Source organism: Peromyscus eremicus, chromosome 7 (genome assembly GCF_949786415.1).
Source record: "Peromyscus eremicus chromosome 7, PerEre_H2_v1, whole genome shotgun sequence".
Taxonomy (NCBI): Eukaryota; Metazoa; Chordata; class Mammalia; order Rodentia; family Cricetidae; genus Peromyscus; species Peromyscus eremicus.
In genome coordinates this window covers 116,745,148-116,773,144 of record NC_081422.1, presented here as the reverse complement: position 1 = coordinate 116,773,144, position 27,997 = coordinate 116,745,148, and the positions used below count along the sequence as shown (strand labels likewise).

The window sequence follows — 27,997 nt, the reverse complement described above, 5'->3', positions numbered from 1 at the left end:
AGGCCACACCCACTCTTCCCAATAATGCCCTTATCTCTAGACCGAGGGCGGGGCATGGAATGCAAGCCCGCAGCCTAGCCAGACTAGTGAATTGAGCCTTCAAGAGAGCCATGCCGGATTCGGGTGGAGAGCAACTGAGATGGCATTCCTCCGGGTTTCCTAGAGAGTCCCTACAAGGTATACTTCCGCTGTTCTAGAGAGGCCACGGCGAAGTGGGTCCAGCGGGCAGAGCACCGCGGTCCGGGAGTAACGGGAAGGTTTCACGTCAGTTGGTGAGTGGCCGGTAGCGCGGGTGGGCGAACGTTCGGCAGGGCTCAGTTTGGAGTGTCCTGAGCCCGGGGCGATGCCACGGCCCAGGTGGGTTCTCCGGGCTCGGAGACCGTTCGGAGCAGTGCTGCCCAGCAGCCTCGCTTTCTCCGAGACCTGAAAGTCCGGTGTCCGCCATTATGCCGCTCGGCGTCCAGCCTGCTGGACCGAAACTCAGCACCTCGGTGCACGGCTAATCGTGCGGGTGGTTTTGCTGTTACCTTAAAAACAAAAACCCCTCGTTCTACGGTTGTGATGTAGAGTGTCTGAGATAAAATGCCCGGAAAAGCTTGGTCTGGTGGCTCAGGCCTGTAGTCCCCGTTTCTGAGGGAGCTGAGACAGGAAGCCCGGGAGTCTGGGTAATTTAATGAGTCTTTCTCTCAAAATTTAAAGTAAAAAAGATAGGAATGTTTTATAAGCCGAAAGGACGCGTTTGAAATTAAGCTTTGTTCGCACTTGAAAACTTGAAAGTGCCCACAGTTGCAACCCCAAATTTTCTTTGGCTTCTGATATCCAGGAAGTATTAGTTTATGAGCATTTTGTGATGTCAGGGTTGCTTGAGAGTAAAATGATAAAAAAGATGGAAATGAACTGATGGGGGAAGCCCATTTTGCTTTAGCTGACTCCATTTTGTGAGGTTCACTTAACTGCTCCTCAGCCAGGCTGACAGACTACAGCTCCAGGAATCAACTAAACTGTGGAAACCTTTGAAACTTGTGCCACTGGTTCTGCCCCTGGTGTGACACAGCTGAGGTTTTTGGCTTTATAAGCCCTAAGCTGCTTCTCTCCTAGGTGGGGAATCTCACTGATACACCACCGACTGGCCTGGAACGTGATAATGTGGACCAGACTAGCCTTGAACTCATAGAAATCCACCTGATTTTGCTTCCTGAGTGCTGGCATTAAAGGTGTGTGCCACCACACCTGGCCCTACATCTTATTTTTGAGTGAGTGTATGTGTATACATGTGGCAGTGAGCATGTAGGGATCAGAGAACAACTTGTGGGTGTCTCTTGCTGTGGTGTCGGTTCCTGCAGTCCAACTAAGACTCAACTGAACTGCAGTCTTGACACTAAACTTTACCTGGTGGGCCATCCGAAAGGCCCTTCCTGCTTCATTTTCCTGTGTAGTACCAGTCACTACCAAGCATAGCCATACCATTAAGACCTTGATAAAAAAAATGTTTAATGTGTAAGTGTTTTGTCTGCATGTGTGTCTCACCACCATGTGTGTGCCTGGTGCCTATGGAAGCTAGAAGAGCGTGTCAGACCTCTTAGGATTGTAGTAACAGTTATGGGCTCCCAGGTGGGTACAGAGAATTAAACTAGTGTCCTCTGGAAGGAATGGCCAGTGATCTTAACTGTGGAGCCATCTTTCCAGCCCCCAGGGTCTCGACTTTTTTGAAGTGTTTTGTTATTTCCAATTTTAGAATGTTCTTGTATCTGATGTTTTCTTGTGCTTAGGTAATGTTGATGTGTCCTTGTTACTAGCATTTGTCAAATTGCACCAGTTTAAAATTTCTGTGTTTAACTTTGTAATCTGTATGCCTTGTGGGGAAAGAATTTTGAATTCTGCATTCAAGTATTGTTCCTTGTTAATTCACTTCTTGGCTGGGCCATGGTGGTGTATGCCTGTCAGGGACCAAACATGAACCATGGAAAAGTACTAGCTAGGCCAGAGAACAAGCCACAGGCCCTAAACCAGATGCCCCCAAGGATAAAGAACATCCCATGGTCAGGTAGCATAGCAACAGAACAATGGGCCCTGACCAGTGACCTTATCACCCAGCACAACGTCCTGCAGCTTCACGACCTGCATGTCCCCCCTCAGCTGCACGTTGCCATTGAGACCCCGCTGGCCGGGGCACATGCCTTTAATTCCAGCACTTGGGAGGCAGAGGTAGGTGAATCTCTGTGAGTTCAAGGCCAGCCTAATCTACAGAGTTAGTTCTAGGACAGCCAGGGCTACACAGAGAAACCCTGTCTCCAAACAAACAAACAAACAAACAAAAAACACCAGAAAAAAACAAAACAAAAAAACCATTCACTTCCTAGTTAGCATCTTGCCTGTATTAATGATGCTGTGTTTCTTTCATTTTTCTTTTACTTATTGGCAGGCCTCGTCAGGAAGATTGCTCTCTCCCCTTTGTTTGTTGGTTTTTTGTTTTTCCATTTTTCTTTATTAAGAAATTTTCTACTCACTCTACATACCACCCACAGATCCCACCTGTTTGTTGTTTTTGAGACAGTCTCACATATCCCTGGCTGGCCTGGAACTTGCTTTGTTGTCACAGCTCACCTCCAGGTCACAAAGACCTGCCTGCCTCTGTCTCCTAAATGATGAGACTAAAGGCATGCCACAATGCTGACTTGACTGTCCTTGCTTTTAAAAATTTGATCAGTTTATATCAGTGTGTACTTCTGACCCCACTTCTTTTTGTTTTGTTTTGAGACAGGGTCTTATGTAGTCAGCCCAAGCTGGCCTTGAATTTCTTATCATCTTCCTGCCTCCACTTCCCAAGTGCTGGGATAATAGACATTCATTATCATGCCTGGCCTGCATAAATTATATTTTGTTTTAAAATTTAATTTACTATGTGTGTATGTGCATGATGTGTTTTTTGGGTGTGGAGTCAGTTCTCCCCTTCTTTATGTAGGTTCTGGGGATTACTGGCTGAGCTACCTGCCCCTGCCTTGCTCAAGTATATAGTTTTGTCTTTTGCTGATTTCTGATATTGCAGAACACTTGTATTTTCTTTGTCCAGCATGACATCAATCACTTCTTCACAGAGCCCTGATTTCCTTTTTATTAGAGAATGGTATTTAGAAACCAAGTTTTGGATACTCTGTGTATGGTAATCATTATCATCTTATTCTAGCTTTATTTGTGTGTGTCTGAATGAGTGTGTGCAAATGTGTATTTGTGGTTATGTATTCTTACATGTATATATAGAGCCCAGAAGAACAGCGTTCCCTTAGAGCTGGAGTTAATAGGCATTTTGCATGACTCCTGGCTTGTTATGTAGGTGCTGGGATCAGAACTTAGTTTTCATATTTCATAGCAAATGCTCTTGACTGCTGAGGCATGTCTTCAGTCCCATATAATCCTACTGCTTAATTGTTACATCAATGTCAATTTTATTTAAAGAATTTTAAACATGTAACTAAAGCAGTCCATGAAAGCTCTACCTCCTTCAGTTTTTACCTTCCAGTAGTAGCATTATAGGCTGGGACCAAGCCTTCAATATATAGGCCTGTGGAGGACATTCATAATCCAAACTGTACACTTGGGAAGCTGAGGCAGGAGAATCATGATTTTGAAGCCAGTTAAAGCATATAGCAAAATGCCGTCTCAAAAATAGGAAGAAGGGAGAAAGTAAAGATCCAAACTATAGTATGTGAGTTCTCCAACTCTTTTTGCCCCACTTAGGACTTTTTGTTTGTTGTTTGGCTGTTGGTCTGTTGAATTTCTATATATACTTTTCTTTAATCTATGTGTTTGTTTTCCACATTGGTTTACTTCCTGAAGCTATCTGTAGTTATAAACCTTTTTTTTAAATAATTTATTTAAATGTATTTTATATGGCCGGGCAGTGGTGGCCCACGCCTTTAATCCCAGCACTCTCTGTGAGTTCAAGGCCAGCCTGGTCTACAAAGTGAGTTCCAGGAAGGCGCAAAGCTACACAGAGAAACCCTGTCTCAACCCCCTCCCCCCCCAAAAAAAAAGAAATGTATTTTATGTGCATTGGTGTGAAGGCGTCAGATCCCCTGGAACTGGAGTTACAGATAGTTGTGAGCTGCTATGTGGGTGCTGGGAATTGAATCCTGGTCCTCTGGAAAAGCAGCCAGTGCTCTTGACTGCTGAGCCATCTCTCCAGCCCCCAGTTATAAATCTTGATATTAAGTAGACTGAGCTGCCAAGATGACTTAGTATGTAAAGGCACATGAGCTTGGTCCTTGAAACCCGTATGGTTGAAGGAGAGACTGGACTCCTGTAAGTTGTCTTCTAGCCTCTGCATGAATGCTGTGACACATAAGCCCCCAGACGCACAAAGTAAAAATGTAACGAATTCAGGTATGCCTGTTTCTTCTACTTTAGTTTCCAAAGTAATTTTTAGCCAATCTAATCCCTTTGCCTTTCAATATAAATTGTAGTATAATCATCAGATCTCTTCTCCTGCCAAACATCTTTTCTCTTTTTCTCCCAGTGGTTCTGGCAATTAGTCCAGGGACATGTACATGCTAAACAATTGCTCTACTACTGAGTCATATCCTCACCTTTTCTCCCTTTTATCTTCCTGAGATTTTGATAGGAATTGAACTAAATATCAGTGTGAGAATTGATAGCTTTTCATGCCATGCCTCCCAGTACATGAATGTAGGTATAGTGTGCCTACTTGTTTAGATGTTCTTTGACCTTTTTTATCAGGCACTATGTTTTCTAGCTCTATGCATATCTTCACTGTATTCAGGGATACTTTATTAGCTTACCACCCTAGGTCTCAGTCTGTGTGAGTACTCATGCACATATGTCTTCTCACACATGTGAGAAGTGATCACTCACAAGTGATTCCCCACCATAGGACCTAGCTTCATCATGAGTGATGGACATCATTTTCTTATCTACTTTCTTCTGAACAGGAATGTTGGTTATTTCGGTCTCTTACGTGACTTCTGATGACCTAGCAAATGACATTGTGCACTGCAGTGCTGAGAAGATACTCCCAAGGATACAGCAGTGATTCAGTGAAAGCAACAGACTTGTTTTGTGTTTATCTGGGTGATCCTGGACAAGAGTGATGCCTCCAGGAAGGTGTTATGCTGCCCACTCGGCTCAGGCTTCAAGGGAACAAGGGCACCTTCGTACACTAAAGAAGGAAGAGGATGATGATGGCTATACTTCAGTGCAGACTGCCAGGCCACAGACACTTAACCGCCCTGGCCAGGAACTATTCCGTCAGCTCTTTAGGCAGCTTCGCTACCATGAGTCTTCTGGGCCCCTAGAAACTCTGAGCCGGCTCCAGGAGCTCTGCCGCTGGTGGATGAGGCCCGATGTTCTTTCCAAAGCACAGATGTTGGAGCTGCTGGTGTTGGAGCAGTTCCTGAGCATCTTGCCTGGAGAGCTCCGGACATGGGTGCAGCTCCATTGCCCTGAGAGTGGTACGGAGGTTGTGGCCCTGCTAGAAGAGCTGCAGAAGGATCATGATGGAACACTACTGAGGGTAGGTGATACGCATAAGTTCTGCTTGCCTTTATTTTAGATGAGAAATGTGAGCTTGAGAAATGTAGGGAAACCTCCCCTTGTTAATTGTCTTGCTACCTGAGCATTTGAGAACTGGACTCTTGATCAAGTACTCTTTAGTAAGGTACTCTTTCCACTTTACACAGGAAGACCACCTCTAGAATAGGATCAGCAAGTATTAATGAATCATAAAATTAGCCTGTGGGTACAGTGTTTTATATTCAGAAAGTCCAGCTCTACTTTTAGATCTTAGTTAGGGTTTCTGTTGCTGTGACGAGACACCATGACCATGTCAACTCTTATAAAGAAAACATTTAATTGGAGCTGGCTTACAATTTCAGAGGTTTAGTCTGTTATCATGGCCATGATGGTGTGCAGGCAGACATGATGTTGCAAAAGAAGCTGAAAGGTCTACATCTGGATCCACAGGCAGCAGGAAGTGACCATGACACACTTCCTCCAACAAGGCCACACTCCCTAATCCACTCTCTATGGGCCTATGGGGGGCCATTTTTATTCAGACCATTACAACATATAATCTGATTTGGTTTAAGACTAACCATAGGGGCAGAAGGGGGGACTGAAAGGAGTCAGGAATCGTGAAATCTGAATGGAAGAACACAAAAGAACAGTGTGCATGTACCATATTTACTTTTCAGAGGGTTTTTGGGGACCTAGGGGTGTGGGTTGGCCCAAGGACCAGCCTCAATTTTAAAACTTTTTTTTTTTTAAGATTTATTTATTTATTATGTACACAGTGTTCTGCCTACATGCATGCTTGCAGGCCAGAAGAGAGCACCAGATCTCATTACAGATGGTTCTGAGCCACCATGTGGTTGCTGGGAATTGAACTCAGGACCTCTGGAAGAACAGCTAGTGCTCTTAACCACTGAGCCACCTCTCCAGCCCTCCAGCCTCAATTTTAACACTCCATCCTACAGCCTATTCTTAGACATATTGTTGTGGACTCCCACCAGGGAAGATCACAGTCTGTGATCAATTGAAAGTCTTTGTTTCAGCTGGCTGGTGACTACATCTGGGAATTTGGGACCCAAGTGTAATACTGAGCCTTTTTCAGGGTTTATATTTAAGCATGAAAACCACAACCTGGCTGGAAAATTCCAAGGTTTTCTTTTTGTAGCTGTAAGCTAAGCAGATAGTTTATAAGAGCCAAAATATGTGACTAGCAAAAATGGCAAAGTCACACTGATTTTTGCAAAGAGCCTGGCTAGTCACTATTCTATTGCTGTGAAGAAATACCAATGACCAAGGCAGTTCTTATAAAATAAAGTGTTTAATTGGGGACTTGATTACAGTTTCAGAGGTTTAGTACATTACGGTTGGCATGGCAGCATGCAGGCAAGTGCTTCAGAGCTACATCCTGATCCATAGGTAGAGAGAGACTGGGCCTGGTGTGGGCTTTGGAAACCTCAAAGCCCACCCCCAGTGCCATACATTACGGTTGGCATGGCAGCATGCAGGCAAGTGCTTCAGAGCTACATCCTGATCCATAGGTAGAGAGAGACTGGGCCTGGTGTGGGCTTTGGAAACCTCAAAGCCCACCCCCAGTGCCATACTTCCTCCAAAAAGGCCATACTTCTTAACCCTTTAATCCTTTCAAATAATGCCACTCCTTGGTGACTAAGCTTTTAAGTATATGAACGTATATCCAATCCTTCAGTTGTTTTTCTTCCTGGAATATTTTTTTTTTTTTTTTTTTTTTTTTTTTTAGTACTGGCACTTAGTAAGACAAATTTCATCTGAGATAGCAAAATGGAGTCACCATAGTTGACCTTTCAGGACCTCAGTTTATTGAGAAAGAAATGTAGAAATTATCTAATCGTGAGGATTTGTTCAGTATCTGTTTGAATGCTTTATAATGTTCCTGGTCCTAATTCCTAGTGCAGAGAAGCAGAACTGAGTGTGTCCCAGGCCTGTCGGCAAAGTGGTGCTGGGTTGCTCTCTGCATTCTTCTTATTCCTTTTGCACACAGGAAACTGGTTCTTCACCTTTTGAGTTTGTTTGTTTGTTTGTTTGGTTTTGAGACAGGGTCTCTACATATCCCTGGCTGTCGTGGAATTTCATAGACTAACTAGGCTGGCTTTGAACTCACTGAGTTCTGCCTGCCTCTGCCTCTTGAGTGCTGAGATTAAAGGTGTGTGCCACCACATCTAACATCTTTTGAGTTTTTTCAAAAAGTATTTATTTTTTTAGGCTTTCAAATTTCATTTAAGCCTATATGCATAATTTATGCATTGAAAATTACTTATATTTCTGGTTTGTCTCAAATTTATTACAAAAATTAAATCAAGTAACATTTGATCATAGTCTACCATTGGTAAATCGTGTATAAATCAACATAAGTAATGCTTATTAAAACAAAACATTTGTGTCTTTTTATAAATCTGAAAGTGCATTTGTCATTTTTATCAAAAACGATAGGATGTTCAGAGGGACCTGTTCATAATTTATAAAATGACGTAAGATGGAACATTTACAAGAGTATAGCTTGGTTGTGATTAGCTCATTTAGGGCTAGATGTAAGGTTTTAGTCTTTGTCATATATATGTAGTGGCCTCAGTCTAAGGCTTGTTCACATCAGTGTAGAAAAAGTGTCAGCTGTTGTGCCAGGAAGACTCCTCTAAGTTCATTAACTGGAGCCTTCTGTACTTATTTCTACGTTAAGGAAAGCTTTGTCTCAGAGATAGAGCTGCTTGAAGTCCAAGGGCAAAGCCCTTCTTCCTGTTCTCTGCGTAGATGAGCAGAGGAGAGCTTTTCTTTGTGGTTTCCTGGCTGACCCTTAAATTTAATATTGTCTCTCTAATGATGATAACTGTTTTGTCAGGTTTACAGTTTGAGGTCATTGTACATTTTAGTATACTTGTCTGGATCTCTACTATAAAATTGTTCATTTTACTCCCTTTCATTTCTCATCTTTAGGCCAGGGGTCAAGTAGGGAGTAATGGGAAGGTTTCACTGTGGCATGTGAGGATTTCTGTTACTAACTTGCCAAGTGCATCCTTATGTTAAGTGGGAGCTCTCCCTGGTACAGAGAGGCCAAGGGGTGAAAGGTTTCTCTATTGTCTTTCTCTTTGGGTCTCTTCTGCCAGGAAACGATTGAAGAGCCTGGTGGCCAATACTTGTACAGATGGGCCATGTCACTGTTCTCTGAGTTTGCATTCTAATACCTATTGGAATGTTCTCATAACATTTTCTTCTTGCCAGGACCCATGCCTTGCTCAGAACCCAGATGTGCATTGGATAGGCACTAGAGCTCTGCAGTCTGCACAGATATGGTCCCCAACTTCACGTCTCAGGAACAGTTCTGCTCTAGAGGACCATTTGGAGCCTCCACGTGGAAGAGGAGTTTGTAACTTCCTGGCTGGGCAAGATGGTACTCACTGCCTAGACCCTAGCTTTGTGTTATACCTCCTGTGTTTTTTTTTCTTTCTTTCTTTTTTTTTTAAATTGTATTTATTTATATTTTATATATGAGTGCTCTGCATGTATACCTGTGTGCTGGAAGAGGGCATCAGATCTTATTATAGATGATTGTGAGCCACCATGTGGTTCCTGGGAATTGAACTCAGGATCTCTGGAAGAACAGCCAGTGTTCTTAACCACTGAGCCATCTCTCCAGACCTCCTGTGTTTCTTATACTGTTGTTTTGTTACCATCTATCTTTTGTCAAGAGTCTTTTGTCACCTAGCATTGTGTTCTCTTGAACGATTCTCTGATTCATGTCTGGTTGGCTTCTTCCATTGCCTCTCCACTCTCCCTTTCCAGTTCCCAACAGACACTGAGGACATGTCTGTGCATCTTGAATAGCAGTCTGCCTGCTTGTGGGTCCAGGAGTCCTCTAGGATTGAGGAGAGTGGGCTTCTTTGATGTCTGGAGCTGGACAGCTCTCTCATGGCTCGTTTCTCCTTCAGATTCTCCTACTGTCTCGGTGCCTGCCCATTTCCATACAGAAGAGGACACAGGATACCAGGTAACAACCAGCAAGCCTTTGGTAATCCAGCTCTGGATGAGCCGGCTGTGGGTCTTTCTTGGTGTCTCAAGCATTGTTGCCTTATGGGTAGTTCAGTTTTCTTCATCCTGAGTTGTCATTCGACTTCATATTCAGAGACCAGAGCTTTCTGCTGGGTGATGGTCTCACCTTTGCCAGCTTTATCCAGTATTAACTAACTCCGTCAGGCCCATGATCAGCTCTAAGTCATAGTTTTTATTTTTTCAGGAAGCTTTGACTTTCCAGGATGTGAAGGTCACCTTCTCTCAGGAAGAGTGGGGATGTTTGGACTCGGCTCAGCGCAATCTTTATCGGGATGTTATGCTGGAGAATTATGGGAATGTGGTTTCTGTCGGTAAGTCTTTAGTATCCCTAGCAACCTCCACTTTTGCCTTTTTTTTTTTTTTTTTAAATTAAAAAAAAATTGCTGGGCGGTGGTGGCGTACGCCTTTAATCTCAGCACTCGAGAGGCAGAGGCAGACGGATCTCTTTGAGTTCGAGGCCAGCCTGGTGTACAGAGTGAGATCCAGGACAGGCACCAAAACTACACAGAGAAATCCTGTCTCAAAAAAAAAACCTCATTTGTATGCATGGATGTGTATGCTTGTATGTGCTTGCCTGCCACTTTATCATTGAACTGTCTGTCTTGAATAATAGAGATGGCAATGTCTGTCATGTGGGGTTATTGAAAAGACTGAGGCCGATTCAAGTTCCAAGTTGATTTAGGCATTCAAACATGGTTAACTGATGTAGCCAGTTGAGTAGTTGTATGCCTCTTCCCTCTGAAGAATAATAATAATTATTGTTGTTGTTAGATTTGTTTATTTTTATTTTATGTGTCTGGGTGTTTTGTCTGCATGTATGTCTGTGCACCACCTGCACATAGTGCTCATAGAAGTCAGAAGAGAATATCAGATCCCTTGGAACTGGAGTTAGAGATGGTTATTAGCCACCATGTGGATGCTGGGAATTGAACCAGATCCTTTGGAGGAGCAGCCAGTGCCCTTTAACTGATGGGGCATCTTTCCAGTCCTGCCTCTAGAGAATCCTTGATGCCCGTTTGCCTGTGACTTTTCTCAGCCTTTCATCTCTTTGCTTAGGGCAGCAGTTCTCAACCTGTGGGTCGTGACACCTTTGGCAAACCTCTGTCTTCAAAGATATTTATATCATGATTCATAATGGCAGCAAAATTACAGTTATGAAGTAGCAACAAAAATAATTTTATGGTTGAAGGTCACCACAGCATGAGGAACTGTATTAAAGGGTCACTGCATTAGGGAGGTTGAGAACCACTGGCTTATAGCTATCAGAATGATTGGCCACACATCCTGCTCTAGCTTCTTCCATTTGTCTTCCTGGCCTTCCCTCTTCTCTACCAGGACTTTAGGTTCTAGAGAATAGTTCTGTGTGGCCTGTCTTCCTTCCCATCCCATTCCCTTTTCTGCAGTGGGGTCCTCTCCCAAACCTGCCCTGATATCCTGGCTGGAAGCAAGGAAGCCATCGACCGTGAATATCTGCAAAGTTCAGCCTAAGAGGGATTCAGGTACTGCCCCTGAAGGTGAGTTCTATAAAATCTATCATGTCCTCCCCATCTTAAATTTACTCTTTTCTTTCGTATGGTTAAATACATCACTAGGGACATATTCCATTATTTGCTAGGAGCTCCTAAGGGGTACCAGGACCCTGGGCCTCTTCCCTCCTGCTTGGCCTATTGTAGGTCATTTCTTTCCAGCCTTGTCCCTTCCCTAGCATCTCAGTATCAGTTCTTGCTCATCACAGGGCTTCCCTGTTCTCTTTTCCACTCAGTTATGATGTTCCTTATTCCTGTCTGCACTAACTTCTTCATTACTTTACTCACCCCATCCTATTCTTAGGAGCAACCATCCTATTCTGGTTCTTCTTCATTGTTTGATTCTTCTTTCTATGAGGAGCTTTGATATCCAGTTCTTTTGGTCAGGCCCTTCTTGGAGCCCCACATCTTGGCTTTTGGGGATTTCTGTGCAGTGGTCCTATGCCATGATTTCTCTACTTTCTTGTTATTAATAATCTTCCTTAGCTCTTTTTATTGCCCTGCTGGATTTGATTTCTTTGTCCTCTACCTGCTACATGTGACCCTTCCTCTTCCCTTACCTGTTATTTGAGATACTTTTCATGGTTTTTTTCTCAATCTTGACTCTTTCATAAAAAGGTAATGGCAGTCAGGCAAGATTCTTGCTACCAAGAATCTTATTTTGTAGCTTCTTGTTGCCTTCTCCGGTTCCAAGTATGGGGGGTAAATACATTTTCTTGGGTGTGTATGTGTGTGTGTTTTTTTTTTTTTTTCCACCAGCAGGTAAGCCCCAAATTAAGTCAAGCAAATTCATCTTGAAACAGGACCCTTCAGAATACACAGAAACCTTTGCAGTGCCATCAGTGTGTCCTGAGACAAGTGTTTCTGAGGGAACAGGACTCAAAGAAACTTTTGAAGAAAAGAGCAGGCTACCGAAGCCTTGTGGAAGCCCCATACAAGTGAAAGAGGTGAAGGAAGGAACTGACATCAGTAACAGGACAGGAAGAGAATCTGAAGTATTGGGAAGCAGTAATATTCTTGATATAAAACATGTTAAGTGTGTGAGTGTTTCTAAGAAAAAGCGATTCTTTAAGCATGGCCGTGACAGATACTTCAGAGAAAGATCACACCATTATAATAAGAAATATGGGGAAGGGCTCAGAGACACAGTTGAGGGATGTGGTGTATATCAGAGTATTCATATTGGACTAAAAGAGAGTGAAAAGGACACATGTGGGAAGGACTTCATCCTTAGCTCTCATCACCAACGGGAACGGAGTGTTCATAATGTGAGAGTGTACAGGTGCCATGATTGTGGGAAGACCTTTGGTAAAAGCTCTCATCTTGAATATCATCAGAGATGCCATTTTGAAGAGAAACTGTTTCAATGTAGGGTATGTAAGAAAGCCTTCAAGTGGCGTTCAAACTGTGTGCGACATGAAAAAATTCACACTGGAGTGAAACCTTATAAATGCAGCTCTTGTGAGAAAGCTTTCTATCGTCTGTCAGCCTACCGTCTGCACCAGGAAACCCACACTAAAAAGAAATTTGAATCCAGTCAGTACAAAGAAGCTCTCACCTGCACCTTGGATCTCAATCATCATTTGACAGATGAGAGTGAGGAGAAACAGTTGGACTGCAGCCAATGTGGGAAATCCTTCTGCTGTAAGTCCTATGTTCTTCAACACCAAAGGATTCACACACAGGAGAAACCTTATAAATGTACCAGATGTAGGAAAACCTTTCGGTGGAGGTCAAACTTTTCTCGTCATATGAGATTGCACCAGACACGAGAGTTCTGTAAACAAGAGAAATGTCGAGAAGACTTCAAGCAGAATTGCAGTCAGTCTCAGGTTATCTCTACTGTGGAGAAAAATTTTTCGTGTCAGCATTGTGGGAAAACTTTTACTCAAAATAAATCACTCATTGAGCATCAGAGGATTCACACAGGGGAGAAACCATACCAATGTAGTGAGTGTGGGAAAACATTTATCTATAGATCAGCTTATATTATTCATCTGACACGTCACGGTATTAAAAGAAAACCTGAAAGTGGTCTATCTGTTAGTCAGGATACAATGTTTCACAGTATTAGAAGAAAACCTAAAAGTGGTCTACCTGTTAGTCAGGATACAATGTTTCATAGTATTAAAAGAAAACCTGAAAGTGGTCTACCTGTTAGTCAGGATACAATGTTTCACATTCCTCAGAGCAGTCATAATACAGAAGAGCCTCACAAATGTAAATACTGTGGCAGAACATTCCGCATTCGCTCATTCCTTCTCATTCATCAGAGAGTTCACACTAGAGAAAAACCCTATAAGTGCAGGGAGTGTGGAAAAGCCTTCCGATGGAGTTCCAATCTCTCCCGACATGAGAGGCAACACTCTTATGAGTATCCTGAAAGTAAAGAGACTTCAAATCTAGAGTCAAAAATCCTCACTGATCAGAAGCCCTTTTGGTGTCAAGAGTGTGGGAAAACCTTTACACGTAAAAGAAGCCTTTTAGACCATAAGGGAATACACAGTGGAGAGAGACGCTTTAAGTGCAACTTGTGTGAAAAATCTTTTGATAGAAACTATCGTCTTGTTAATCATCAGAGGATACACGCTATAGAGAGACCTTTTCAAACTCAGTGGCATGGTAAAGATTTTGTTGGGATACGTGTCCGTTCTGTTGACCAGAGAAAACACAGCAGAACACTGCATTCAGAACGTAGCCTGCACTTAGATAATCCAGGCTTATCTTCTCGTCGGGATGCAAGGTTAAATAGTCAGGAATTAAAACTGAATGGAAAGAAGCCCCATAAAGAGTGTGAGAATCCTTCTGATAGGAGCTCCAGGTTCATTGCACTCCAGAATGTACCCACTAAGACAGGCTGCCACAAATGTACTATTTGTGGGAAAACATTTAGCAAGCATTCACAACTCATTAGCCACAGAAGATTTCACACCAGAGAGAGGCCCTTCAAATGCAAAGTGTGTGGGAAGACCTTCAGGTGGTCTTCCAATTTAGCTCGGCATGTGAAAAACCATGTTAGAGATTAGCCTGGGCTCTCTGACAGTGGGGGTGGTGGTGGTGGTGGTGGAATAGTTCCTGGTTACATTTCTAGAGAACTTGTTGTTAGACACTGGGGAAAACCTTTGCAAAGACTTAGTCCTTTCTGTTCTTGGTGTGGAATCTTGAGGATTTAAAAGCTCAGGGACTCCTCAGTCTACCTGCTGAAAAGTGGTGCTGGAAAACAATGTTCTGGGGGCCTTACGGAGGACCTGGTCCCTAGGTGTAGCCCAGGACTGACAGCCGGGTCTTCTTGGATAACTCTTGCTGTCTGTTATTAGAAAGTGTGTCTCTGTGGCTTTAGTAAGGTGGTCTGCTGGGAAGGGGCCATTTAGATCCTCAGTTCCTCTTTAGGTTTAGCTTGTTTCAGTCAGTGCCTGTTCTGTTGACTTTCAAAGCAATGGCACAAAGAACTTGTAGTCTCCTCAGATGTCTCCTGGGGAGCTCTGGCTGGGGCTTCAGTTCATAGTTGGTTTTGTGGTTATTAGCTATAGTCCTAAGGTGGTCTCAGTGGTAAGTGAAAAGGACAGGGTGCTGGGTTCCATTACTTGATCTAGAGAGGCAGCATTAATCATTTCTAGATATAAGCACACCCTTCACATGCCAGTGACCAGAAATTTGGATCCCTATCGTCCTTAAATGAGTTAGGCCATATTCAGGATGGTGATATGTGTTGAGGACAAAGTAAACCAGAGAAGAATGGCAGGGAATCTGGTTTGGATGTGGGCTGTAATTTTAAATGGGCTGGCCTGAAGTACTGCTAAAAGTGAAAGCTAACTAGGGCCAGGTGTTGGGAGGCAGTGGCATCTCTACGAGTTCCAGGATAGCCAGAGCTAAATAGAGAAACCTTACCTCAAAAAAAACCAAAACAAACAAAAACCCTAATTGACTAAAAAGCTTAAGGGAGTTGGGTTGCAGGGTAAGCCATGTTGATCTATGGGGAGATAACTCAAGGTGGAGGAAGTAGGATCTTGTCTGGTGACTTTAGGGGTTAGTATAGAGGCCCTTGGGTGGAGTATAATGAGCCATCCTAAGAGTGGACTGAGGTTGAGTCCTGGGACCAGTCTTACAGAGGTGATATTTACACATTAGTTGTCATGTCTCTGGTATATCCCTCTGTTCATAGTCTGGATTATCCTGGGACCTTGTCCTTGAATCCCCACTGCTCCCATCTCTTGTGAGGCCCATACCATAACTGCTAGTGTCACCTGGGTTTAACAGCTAGTTTGTCACTGCTGCCTGACCAAGTACATGGGAAAGCTGAGCTTGGGTACTTACGTTGATAGAGATTTTGCAAAACAAACACCATTGCTTCTCTAAGCTGGAAAAATGACTCTGCACTTAAGTGCTTCTGTTGCTCTTGCCTGGGTTCCGTTCCCAGCACCACATGGCAGATCACAACCATCTACAGTCCAAGGGGATCCCATACCCTGTCCTGACTTCTGCATGCACCAGACATGCAGGTGGCTCTCAGACATACATGCAAGCAAACTATTCATAAGTAAGAAATACAGTCAAAAAATAGTATGAGTTTTAAAAGTCTTTATTTTAAAATTGCCTCTCTAAAGATACCTAGTTCTACCAAGTCAGGGTGGAGCTTTAAGTGAGCCTTGATTAGACAAGTTGGGGATACTTTTTAAAACAGGCCTTTTAAAACAGTCAAGTATTGGATGAAAGTCATTCAGAAGTACATAACTGCTGGGTAGGAGTCCAACTGTGGATGGTTTTAAGTATAGAGTGCTGGATGACAGCCTCTGATTGTCTTGGCAACTATGTCTAATCTTGAACCTGGAGTGGAAAGCACAGGCTTCTTTGAGCATGGCCTTTCCACCGCCCGAGGAACTGAAGTTGTGGGTGGGGATAGACAGATGGGCTGAGACCATCACGGAGGAGTAGATGTCCGGTGGCATCTTCTTGTTCACCTGGTCAGTGTAGTCAGTCCCATCCTAACTGAAGACTGTCAGACCAGTGTGCAGAGAAGAAGCTATATGGGCTATTTTAGCAATCCCTTAGGAAAGTTAGTTTTTGAAGTGTGAAATGGGCGGAACAACTGGGTTTTGGACTCCTTTATAAATGGAAGTTAAGACAGATTGCACGGCCAGGCAACTTGAAAAGTCATATGAAATTGTGAGTTTATCCAGTGGGTCCCTGCCCCGGCTAGCAGGGCTTCAACGGGGACTCAACCACCCTAAGGACGGAATGATAAGGACAGGAGACACAAAGGAAGACACCAAGACAGGATTCTGATCAAGGTGCAACTTTATTTTTCTTCAAGAGGGTTTATATAGCTCTTGCAGGGTGGGGGAAGCAGGAAGCTGTTATCTGTGTGAAGCAAGCTAATGCAGCTGCAGGATGTTTGTGCAGGATATTGGCAGGGTGAAAAGGCCAAGGGTTCTGACTTAATGCCCTGTCACTAGGCAACCTGACTACAAGATGTTCTAGTTCCCTGTCTTATCGGGGGGCCTGTATTTTTCCATTAAGCTCTTCTAAGGGTCTGTATTTTTCCATTAGCTAGAGGTTCTGTCCTTGTCCCTGACAGGTCCCTTTTGGGATTAATGTGAAGAACAATGAACTCACTGCAGCAGTTTTTAGATAGTGGGACTGGCAGAATCCTGTTTGCCATCAGCAGATCAGATGGTACAGGAGAATATGAAACTCAGTGTGGGAGTACACACCTGTAATCCTAATGTGGGATGCTGATACAAGAGGACCAAAAGTTCAAAGCCACCTGAGGATAAAGAACAAGACCCTGTCTCAAAACAAAAAGAACAAAAACAGTGACTATAGAAGAATTACATCCTCCAACTCAACTCAGAAAACTACACTAAATTTGCAGAAGCTGTATATAATATACTGTTTATATGAAGTTGAAGCATATTGAAAGTGGGGTTTGGGTTTCATTATTTCTTTAAGTGGGATGGAGTACTAACCTCATAGGGTGGTGGTGGGGCAGTATTGAAATGCATGTTTAATGTTGAGACTAGTGTCTGTCATGTAAACATTCCTGATGTATAATAGAGTTAATATTTTGCACAATTTTCTGTGGATTCAAAAGACATGAAATAAGAGTGTAAAGTTATGAACGGAATCATGTGTGCTAACCATTGCTCCATTGCCTTTGGGTATGAGGTGCTGGTGCAATCAGAATGAATACATGGGGCTTCCCTTGTTTTTCTAGAAATTGATACAAATACATCCTAAAGTTATGATTAACAGGATAATGTTGTGGGTACTTTTGACTGTTAAAAATATTAAAATAAAAAACCTAAGCATGGCCTCTGATACCTAGATTGTTATACAGATTATTATACAGAAGTTCCATCTCTGCCACTTGCAGTGCTGCTACTTATATGGTCTAACTCTCTTTTATGAGATAGGGTCTCAGTATAGATCTGGCTGTCTTGGAATTCACTATGTAGACCAGGCTGGCTTCAGACTCAGAGATCTGCCTGCCTCTGCCTCCAGAGTCCTGGGATTAAAAGGCATGTGCCACCACACCTGGCCCACCTCATCTCTTAAATTCCCAACATTCTTACCTGCAAAAATTGGAGCAACACAAAATGGCTGTTGGTTGCAGAACGGTTAAGAACTGCTGGTTTGAAGAAAACCAGGGTGTTCTGTGTCTCAGTACTATCTAAATTATGAGATTGTGAGCTGTTTTCGATTCCTCTTGCTGAAAAAGTCAAACTCGAAAAGATATAGACAGTTATGTTGATGACATGTGAGTTGGGACAGTAATGCTTGTTAGCCATCCCACTTTCCTGGTAGGTGGCAAAAATGAGTGTGTGCCAGTTATCCCATCTTTTAAGTTAATAGTAGCGCTGTTAAAAATAGCAAAATTGTGTCAGCCAGGGTCTATTGAAAAGTCAAAAACCATACCAATTATTTAAACAACTTGGAACTGTTGACTGCATATGTTGAGGTAAAGAGACAAAAAGAATGCCATGGTGTATTGTGGGCAGAAACTCTTTTAGCAGTCTCTATCTAGGATCAGGAGAGCTAGTATAAAGTCTAAGACCTTTACCTCACATCTGGGCAAGCTGGTAAGGAAGTCCAGGCTCTCCTCCATAGCAGGAGGGAAGTCCAATCTGCAGACCTTGGTTTTGTTAGTACTAGTACACCAGGGCCTTCATTGTGCAACCACTGTAGTTGAGTCACTTTCCCAAACTCTTGCTGCTCAGGCCAAACTTGACTGACTGGTGGTGGTGCTTGCCCAGCTTTTCCCAGAAAGTCTCAGTTGTGAATGGTGAGCACTTAGTTGTATGGGTTTTTTTCCCCCCTCTTTCGGGGCCTGCCACCCAGCTCCCAAATAAACACACAGAGACTTATTCTTAAGAATGCCCAACCTTAGCTTGGCTTATTTCTAGCCAGCTTTTCTTAAATTATCCTGTCTATCTTTTGCCTCTAGGCTTTTACCCTTCTATATTGTGTATACCTTTCTTTCTTTCTTACTCCGTGGCTGGTTGTGTGGCTAGGTGGCTGGCTGCTGCCGTCATCCTCTCCTCCTTTTCTCTCTTCACCCTCTTCTTGCTCTTATTTATTCTCAATGCCTGTCAGCCCCGCCTATTTCTCTTTCCTGCCTAGCCATTCAGTTCAGCTCTGTATTAGACTGATCAGGTGTTCTAGACAAAGTAACACAGCTTTATAAACAAATGCAACATAAAAGAATGCAGCATATCTTTGCATCATTAAACAAATATTCCACAGCATAAACAGATAGAACACATCTTAAACTAATATTCCATAGCATACTTTGATTACTTAGTAGTGTGTAATGTCTTTGGTCTGTAGATCTCAACTGGTTTGGGTAGTATTAGGTCCTGTCCTGAGGGGCAAACCACAAATCTAGAGTTAGATTGGCAGAGAGGCCCTGTGAGATGAACTAGATCTATGAGGGGGAGTGCCCCTGTGTGATCGTAGGGCCTTCAGAGCTATGATTTTTGTGGAGGGCTCCCAGTGTGAAGCAGGTTATCTTGAGGAAGGAGGTAACAACCTGCAAATGTTGGTCCCCTTTTGCCTGAAGAACATGTAATACATAAGGTATGCATCCTCAGTATACTCACACTATACTTTACTTTTAAACCAACATCCAGGGGACTGAGGTGGATCAGCAGTTACAAGTGCTTGCTTGGAGAGGACTTGAGTTAGAATCCTAGCACCCAACTCAGGTGATTCATAAGGCCTGTAACTTTAACTGCAGAGTATCTAATGCCCTCTTCTGGCCTCTGTGGGCACCAGCACTCACTTGTGTGTGCATATTCATATACATACATTTAAAAAATCTTAAATTAACAACCAGACATATCTTAATGGGTTACAAAGTGACTGAAGAGGTACAACATACTCCCACAACTGCATCAATTTGCCAATTTTTACTGACAGAAATCCAGGTAACATTTAGGAATGGACTTTAAGGATGTGGAAACATGGCTGAAGTAAGATTGGAGGGACTCAACTCTTGTCAGCACTGGGCAGGATTCAGGCACACACAATAAAAACTCTTCAGTGCTGTTTTTGATGTTAGTTTGTGATGAGCTTTTAAATCTTTTAAGTACCCTTGATTTCTCCTCTTCCAGGTGAATGAGTGAAATTGCTAGAAGCTAACAGCTTAGGCTTTTCAATAGCAGTGAATAGACTTCTCCATATGTCTGGCAGCCTAGAGCTGGAAACTGTCAGTCAGCCAAACATCTCCTGTCAATCAGCTGGACTGCACAGGCAGCCTGGCCATTGTGGATGCTTAACAGTCACTCTGAGAACATTCTAGCTTCCAGTTCCATAATATCTGAAAAGCCATAAATGTCCCAGGAGGCCTTGCCACTTTGTATAACCTGCATTGACCTTAGAAGGCAGCCCTTAGACTTGAAACTTAAATGGCCTTGAAGCTATCAGAACAAGAGAGGGAACCTCACTAATTTAGCAAGAGTTGTGATATGATTGGTACATGTACAATCCTTTATTTGCATTCCACTCTTAAATCCCCTCCCCCTATACAATCAAGACTATTCAGCTGGGAGGTACTCGTACTGTTCCATGGTGTGCTGTAGTAGGTCTAGTTAAAGGCTGTGGTGCTATATTGTGAAAATCTCATATTCTAAGAGACTGGAATTTCTGCTGAACCTCATGACCAAATTAATAATATGCCTGAAGGTCACTTAAAACTGCTTTCCCACTGTGTGCTAAGTCTGTTTAGCCTGCTTTTTAAAGTTATTTTTGGTTTTTCAATACAGGGTTTCTCTGTGTAGCCTGCCCTCAGAGATCCACTTGCCTCTGCCTCCCAGTGCTGGGATTAAAGGCGTGGCCTATCACTCACTACCCAGCTATATTTAATCTGCCTTTAAGTTAACGGTGTAACAACCAACTTTACTTTCCTTGGCAATCATCTTTTACAACCTAAGCTAATATATAGCTTTAAATTTAAATTATGTATTCTTCCATGCCTCTGACCCAGAGAGCAGTGCATGTATATGTATTATGGTAATAATGCTAATAGGCTGAAAGCAACCTTATAAATTAGCCTGCCATAAATACTGGAAACAGCATACAGATATTATTTGATAAGTGAATGTTTGCTTTTTCTTAGTGTTTCTGGGTCAGGTGAAGTCAGTAAAGTTTAATCCCTTGTAAAATCTGTTAAGGATTTCTATAAAGTATCTCTCATTCTTTCCCCATGTGATGCTCATCAATAAAAGAGATTGCAAAGCCCTTTCTTAGAAACACACACAAGGACAGAGCTTCACAAGGCAGCATGTAAGCAGGTACAGATTCAGACTTTACAACAGACAGATTACAGACAAGAGAGATGGAAGACACAGGGAGAGAAGTAGAGAATTCTCACTGTTGGAGACACTGATGCATTTGGGGTACTCTAAGGTTATTACTAATGTGTTTCTATTGAAAAAAAGACTTCTCCCAAATAATCTTGTTTTCTCCTAAGCAGACAGAGCAGGCTGAGCCTGTTTCCTGAAGAGGATCGGCAGCAGAGGTAGTAGTGACAGTGGCACGTGGTACTGAGGGTATTTGAGGATTGCAGAGAGCAGCTGGAGTAGAAGCAAGTAGGAATAAAGGTGGTCAAAACAAGGAAGGATGGTAGAAGTATAAAGTGGAGAAGGTATGGAGCCAAGACTAAAGAATACTGTGACTGGAAGTGTTCCTGGGCGCTGCCAACTTTGAAGGTAGAGGATCCCAACAACTGAAGCTCAGTGTCACATAGTGCTGTGGACCTGACACCAAACACTAGCTCTTGCACAAAGTGAAGGATTTCACTAGCTGCCAAATGCTGGGCCTCCAAGCAATGGGAACCCAAAGCTGTAACCCTCTAACCTGAGCACCAAAGCTTGGGGCTGTAAATTGGAATTCCCAAGGCTTGGGGTTTTAAGCCTTCAAGTCTATGAGCCCATCTCATAAAGCCTTCAGAACCCAAGGACTCCAACACTAGAGCTGTTAACTCCTCACTTGTGACTCCCAAGTAGAACAAAAGGAGCCCAGCCAGCTCTTTGGGTACCTGAAGGTATATGAAATCAAAGAAGAAATTTGGGGTTCATTGTTAAAAAGCTAAGAGTAGCTTATCAGCTTTGTGTGATGGTTGAAATGGAGACCCAAATCTAACCTATACTAAGTTGAATGCTACGACTTCCTTGTAATACTGTAAAACAAGGATGTCCAACTGTCTGGCTTCTTTGGTTTCCACTGTGAAAAAGTTGTTTTGGGCTACACATTAAAATACCAATGAAAGCTGATGAGTAAAGCCAGGGAGGGAGGGAGGAATACCTTGTGCTAGGGCAGTGTTAATTCAAGTTCCTGGGATACTTATGACCACCATTGCCAATAGAGAAAATTGCCATGGAGGTTACTGAGTGGGAAACATCTGGGCATAGAGTAATGTGACTAAGGAACAGTGCTCATGGACCCCATCAATGAACACCACTAGGTAGGTAAGAGAAGAAAATCTTGGTTGAATGACCTAGGCCAGTCCACTAGGATGGCCAGTGAAATGAGCTTGCACCATTTGACACATGATAGACATGAGGCTTGAAGGGTTTGGGCAACTCCAGGTCAGAGGCAGCTTCCTGAGGATTCAAGGGGCACGCACCTAGGCTGGGGTAGAGTCTAGATAGATGAGGACAAGTGGGCAGGATCTTGTTCTGATGAAGACAAGGCATGAAAAGGGTGTGAGGCATGAGGCGAGCGGGGGAGTGGGTCTGTGCTGAATGTACACTAACATGCCATATTCCTGCTTGGCTACACATTTATGTTCTGGAAGAGAAGCCATGTGTTGGACTGCGAGAAAGCAAGAGCTACGGAAAGCAAAGACAATGCCAGGGTCACCTCCAGGGTTTGGGAACATCTGGCACAGTAATAGAGAAGCTGAAGGCAGTGGTGTGTGTTCCCCAGGAGGAATCAGGCCTGACCAGGATGGAATGCTTTACATAACAAAGACCACGTTGCTAGGAACACCCAGCTTCTAATATTATCCCTTCTCTGTGAAGCTATCTGCCCAGACTCCGGCCACTCTATAACCTTCCAACAGGTGAGCTTCAAACCCCGAATTCCTGCAGGTCAGACTTGTGGGCCTGGGAGGGTGGGGTGGAGTGGATAGGAGGGCTCCTTTGCCTGTGCAAGCAGAGCCTCACAAAGAATGCAAGAATCAGAATGCTGCTGGTTGGCCTGGGTGACACATCAAGTAGAGCATGGTGACGTTTCTAAAGAAAGCAAAGCATTGCCAAGCTCTCTGCAAAGAGTCTCCTAGACTTGCAGCCCTTCTTGCACCTGTCCTGGGGCAGCATTCACATACTTGCTGAGCTTCCTATTGCTACTATAACAATTGTTGATTTATTTATTTATTGTTACTATAGGTCTTGAACTCCTGATCCTCCTGCCTTCACCTCACAGTGCTGAGTCACAACTGTGTGCCACCATGCCTGGCCCTCGCTCACTTTATTGATAGTTCTTTCCTTCTCATGGTTTCTACTTAGCCCCTTCCACGTTCAAGTTAGCAACAGCCAGTCAAATCCTTCTCTTGTTTAGACTATTATGGGGAGCACATCAGAGAAGACCACCCAGACAGTTTATAGCCAACTGAAAGTCTTGATTCTAGCTGGCTGGGACTATACTCGGGTATTTGGGACCCAAGGGTAGCCTAAGTGTTTAGAGGAAGGGGTTTTTGTTTTTGTTTTTATTTTTTTTGGTTTTTCAAGACAAGGTTTCTCTGTGTAGTTTTGGTGCCTGTCCTGGATCTCACTTTGGAGACTAGGCTGACCTTGAACTCACAGAGATCTGCCTGGCTCTGCCTCCAGAGTGCTGGGATTAAAGGCATGCGCCACTGCTGCCCATTGAGCAAGGGGTTTTTAAATGCAAAAACCACATCCTGTTATTTTGCTTGGCAGCTGCAGGGGGAAGTTTTGCACAAGCAAGCAGTTTAACAAAAAGCTAAGATAAACAGTTAGCTGGAGGAGTTTCTGCACAAGCAGGCAGTTTAACAGAAGCCAAGATAAATTAGATGGGGCATCTTGACCTCAGGTTCCTAGAATAGAGTAGGGTAAATTTCCCAGGACTTTCTATCAAGGAGATATAATTCTACTTAAACACCTAAAATGGGCTCAGCAAATGGTGGAACCTCTGCCTTGCCCTGTCACAAGTCTCCCTCACACCTGCTTCTGCATGTCTGAATTGTAGCAAAATCTGCTCTTTTAGGGCTCAAATGATAAGACTGAGTCACCTAGATAATGCATGGAGATCTCTGATTTGTAAGGTCCCAAATACAATTTGCTTGGAAGCCTTTCTGCCATGTAAGGAACATACATAGTCACAGGTTCTGTCGTGCCCAGATCGTGACCCCCAGAGAGACCACTGGAAACGAGTGTATACAAAAGCAAGGCTTTATTTGGGAGCAATTCAAGCCTAGGCAGGGACCTTGTGAAGCACATCCTGGAGGAAGTGCCCAGCCTGAATTGAGCACAGCTTTTAAAGGCAAACCCCACAAGATTACAATAGCAGGAGATTTCAGTACGGGCACATTTCTGATTGGCTGGTTTTCAGGGACTTTCCAAAAACCTTATCTCTATCTTATGCCTAAGGGGGTGGTTGTTTGTCACCATTTTTCATTGGCTGCCCGAGGGCTGGAACATTCTGTAGCCAAACAGTTACCATGGAGACCAGGGTTAGGACATTCCATGGTCACAGTCACCATCACGTGATTAACTTGTTATTCTGTACTTTGTACTTTCAGTTTCCTGGAACTTGGGTTAACTGTGGGAACTTAAAACCTATTCTTACAAACTGGAGGCCTTATTTTAAAAATGGAGGAGCTTTGCTCTCACAGTTCCAAGTGTTTGGTCATTTTTGATGTACCACTTTGCTGATTATACATGATCATGTCTTAGAAAATTTAGCAAAAGCAATTTGAGGAGGTGTGTGTGTGTGGGTTCTTATTGGGTAGCCTTGAGCCTCAACTACAGCCTCAGCTCTTAGAATCTTTGGATTATAGGCATGTAATTATTCCATGCCACTCAGTTTTTGTCTTCTCTCTATGCCTTATTTTTCATGCCAAACTTTTTCAAACTATAGTCATTTAATTACTGTTGCTTTCCTTATAAACTGAACTTAAGTGTAGCTAGAGTTTTCCTGCCTGGCCCACAGTCAGGACAAATCTCTCTCATCTGCCAGTCCCACAGCTGCTCAGACCCAACCAAGTAAACACAGAGACTTATATTGCTTACAAACTGTATGGCCGTGGCAGGCTTCTTGCTAACTGTTCTTACAGCTTAAATTAATCCATTTCTATAAATCTATACCTTGCCACGTAGCTCGTGGCTTACCAGCATCTTCACATGCTGTTTGTCATCGTGGCGGCTGGCAGTGTCTCCCTTTCCCTTCCTGTTCCCTTAATTCTCCTCTCTGTTAGTCCCGCCTATACTTCCTGCCTGGCCACTGGCCAATCAGTGTTTTATTTATTGACCAATCAGAGCAATTTGACATACAGACCATCCCACAGCATTTCCCCTTTTCTTTTTTAAAAAGGAAGGTTTTAATTTTTACACATCTCCAAAGCCAGCTTGGTATATTTGGGAATTTGGGCGTAGCTTCTCTTACTACTTCCTGCTGGAGGGGGGCACTGTATCTTATGGGGACACAAAGAATATTTTAGGATTATGGAGTAGTCCATGAGGGTGTATCGTCTGAGCCAGTTGCCTTGAAACGATTCTGGATGTTGGATCATCTGGGCCATGGTGTCATCAGAGACCTTTCAGGTGGTCTTGGCTGGTCAAACCTGATGTATCTTAATCTGGAACAAATCCATAGCCTCTGGCTTTCTGTGGAAACAAAAGCAGAGCCTCCTTTCCAAAGCAACATATCCTTACATCCAAATTTTGAAGACAAGGTACCTTTAAAATATACATTTTGGCATAAGTCAACAGCTTTTACAATCAAATGTTTTTCTTCAGTTACAAATATCAAAAACAACATAATCCAGATTCTGTGTGGTAGCCATCTTTATGTGGCTTATTTTTTATATTACCTTGAGCCTATTGCTTTAAACTGCAGCATTCTAAGACTGAAATGGCGCTGTGGCTGCTGGCTCCGCCCACTTCAGCTTCCCAACATGGCGATGGTTCATTTTCCGCCAGCTCTGGGAGCCATCAATTCTCAGAAATAGTGGGTCTATGCTTCTATCAAAGCAACGTGTAGCCCAGAAACCTCTTTTTTTTTTTTTTTTTTTTTGTTTTGTACTAGCAAAGGCTAAATCTACTACACAGCTTAATGTGCCACTTGCAGAGGCCTCATTCCTGCCATACTGCAGGTCGAGCGCCAGGAACCCACCATAGTAGCTCAAATACGCAGGCTGCCGCTAACTTGAGAAAGACAACTAGGAACTGTTTTTAGCTCCGTTTTATAATCTTTTTTCTCAGGTTTTAGTTGAAAACTCTTGCCACCACGTTGGGCACCATTTTTAGCTCTGACTTCTTGGCTTTCTTCTCTGAATCGGCTCTGTGTTTCTTATTTAATAAGACGGTTGGTTACATCTACACTTAAGGAATGGTACTTAGCCTGTTCAAAGAATATAATAATATTGTGTAGAAAATATCAGCAATTTAATCATTTACCTTCCATTGAAATTTTTAGCATTGATGTCTGAACTGGGTCAGGAAAATAGATAAAATATACTTAGTATACAGCTGCCCTTCATTTTTCTTGGGATTGGCACCACGATACCAAGCTAACACTAAGTCAGCAGATGCTTAAATCCCTAATATAAAATGGGATACTATTTCCATACAATTGTTTTTTACTCTTTTGGGGGGCCCACTACCCAGGTCCCAAGTAAATCACACATGGAGGCTTAGTCTTAATTATGAATGCCTGGCCTCAGCTTGTCTTGTTTCTAGTCACTTAACTTATCCAGTCTATTTTTTGCCTCTGGGCTTTTCCCATTCTCTAACTTCTGTAAAGTTAGTAGTCGTCTTTCTCTGGTTACTTCCTCTTCCTTTTTTCCAAGATTTCTCCTCCTATATATTCTCTCTGCCTACCATCCCCACCTATCCTTTCTCCTTCCTCGCTATTGGCCGTTTAGTTCTTTATTACACCATCAGGTTTTTAGACAGGCACAGTAACACAGCTTCACTGAGTTAAACAAACGCAACACAAACAAAAGCAACACACCTTAAAATAATATTCCCCAACATGCAATGTATTCTCCTCACGTACTTAAAACCATCTCTAAACCATAATGTAATATAAATGCTGTGGAGCAATTGTTATACTGAATTGCTGAAGGAGTAACAAGAAAAAGTCTGTGTTCAGTACATCCATACGTCTTGGTTAGGTTTCTGTTGCTGTGATAAATACCATTACCAAAAGCAACTTGGGGAGAAAAGGATTTATTTCAGTTTACAACTCTAAGGTCTCACTCCATCACCGAGGGAAGTCAGTGTGGAAACTCCAGTCAGGAACCTCGAAGCAATGAACTAGGCAGAGGCCGTGGAGGAACGTTTACTGGCTTGCTCAGTTTTCTTTTACACCCTAGAACCTTTCTATGTCAATCATTAGTCAAGAAAATGAATCTGGGCACACCCTTAATTAATCCCAGCACTTGGGAGGAAGAGGCAGGCCTACACAGTGAGTTCCAGGATAGCCAAGGATACATAGTGAGACACTGTCTCGAAAAAAAAAATTGGAAAAGACTATTAAAAAATTAAGAGCAGCTTTCACCTGCGCCTCCTGATGCCATTTTCTTCATTTTAGATATGTCTAGGAGTCAGCTTGAATAGAAGAAATCTCTAGGTTCTTTTGTCTGGGTAAATGAGACTGAAGAAGTCACCCTCCCTCCAGGGGAGGAGACTACTCATGCAGCCTCTGGAGAGAAGCGTTGGGCAAGGGCGAGGTCGGGGTCTCGGCGTGGGAGCACGCCCCGCGCGGCAGCTGCTGCACACAGATCGGTGTCCCCAGCGAACCTGGAGGCTGCAGGGAAAGACCCTGGGGCAGGAAAGTTCTTTATCTAGTGAAGATTCGGCCGTGCCCTGCATCTTGTCCCCACCAGGGGGCGCTCTTCCTGTGCAGCGCCACCTGGGAACGTCCCCTCCACCGGCCGAGGTGCTTCCAGCCAGCCCTTCTACGCCCTGGACTCCGCCTAGCAAGCTGAGGAACGCTCTGACTGGTTTTCCTTTTGAGCTAGGGAGCGCCGGTCGGGCCTATCCATGAGGCACCTGGCAGAGCGGCTACCCACCTACACCTGCAGCGTTCCGTGAAGATACCATCAGCCCCACCCCCAGAAGCACAGGTTTATACAGGAGCCTGCAAAAAACGCTTTCAGACCCAATACAAATTTTCTGAGATTTTCA

General features: G+C 43.4%; 1 protein-coding gene across 10 annotated transcripts; it reads left to right on the top strand.

The window, feature by feature from the left end:
* On the top strand, positions 1-27,997 carry LOC131915573 (zinc finger protein 445-like). 10 transcript variants are annotated; one of them, XM_059268972.1, is made up of 9 exons: positions 2,146-2,205; positions 4,947-5,527; positions 8,773-8,941; positions 9,480-9,538; positions 9,785-9,911; positions 11,004-11,114; positions 11,886-21,334; positions 22,428-22,689; positions 27,402-27,997. In XM_059268972.1, exons 2-7 carry the CDS (start codon positions 5,105-5,107, stop codon positions 14,150-14,152), a joined length of 3,156 nt encoding a protein of 1,051 aa, XP_059124955.1. In that variant the 5' UTR covers positions 2,146-2,205; positions 4,947-5,104; the 3' UTR covers positions 14,153-21,334; positions 22,428-22,689; positions 27,402-27,997. The 10 variants fall into 10 exon arrangements, with proteins under 10 accessions (XP_059124952.1, XP_059124949.1, XP_059124950.1 ...); XM_059268971.1 differs by having other exon boundaries at positions 22,423-22,689; XM_059268970.1 differs by having other exon boundaries at positions 11,886-21,669; positions 22,423-22,689.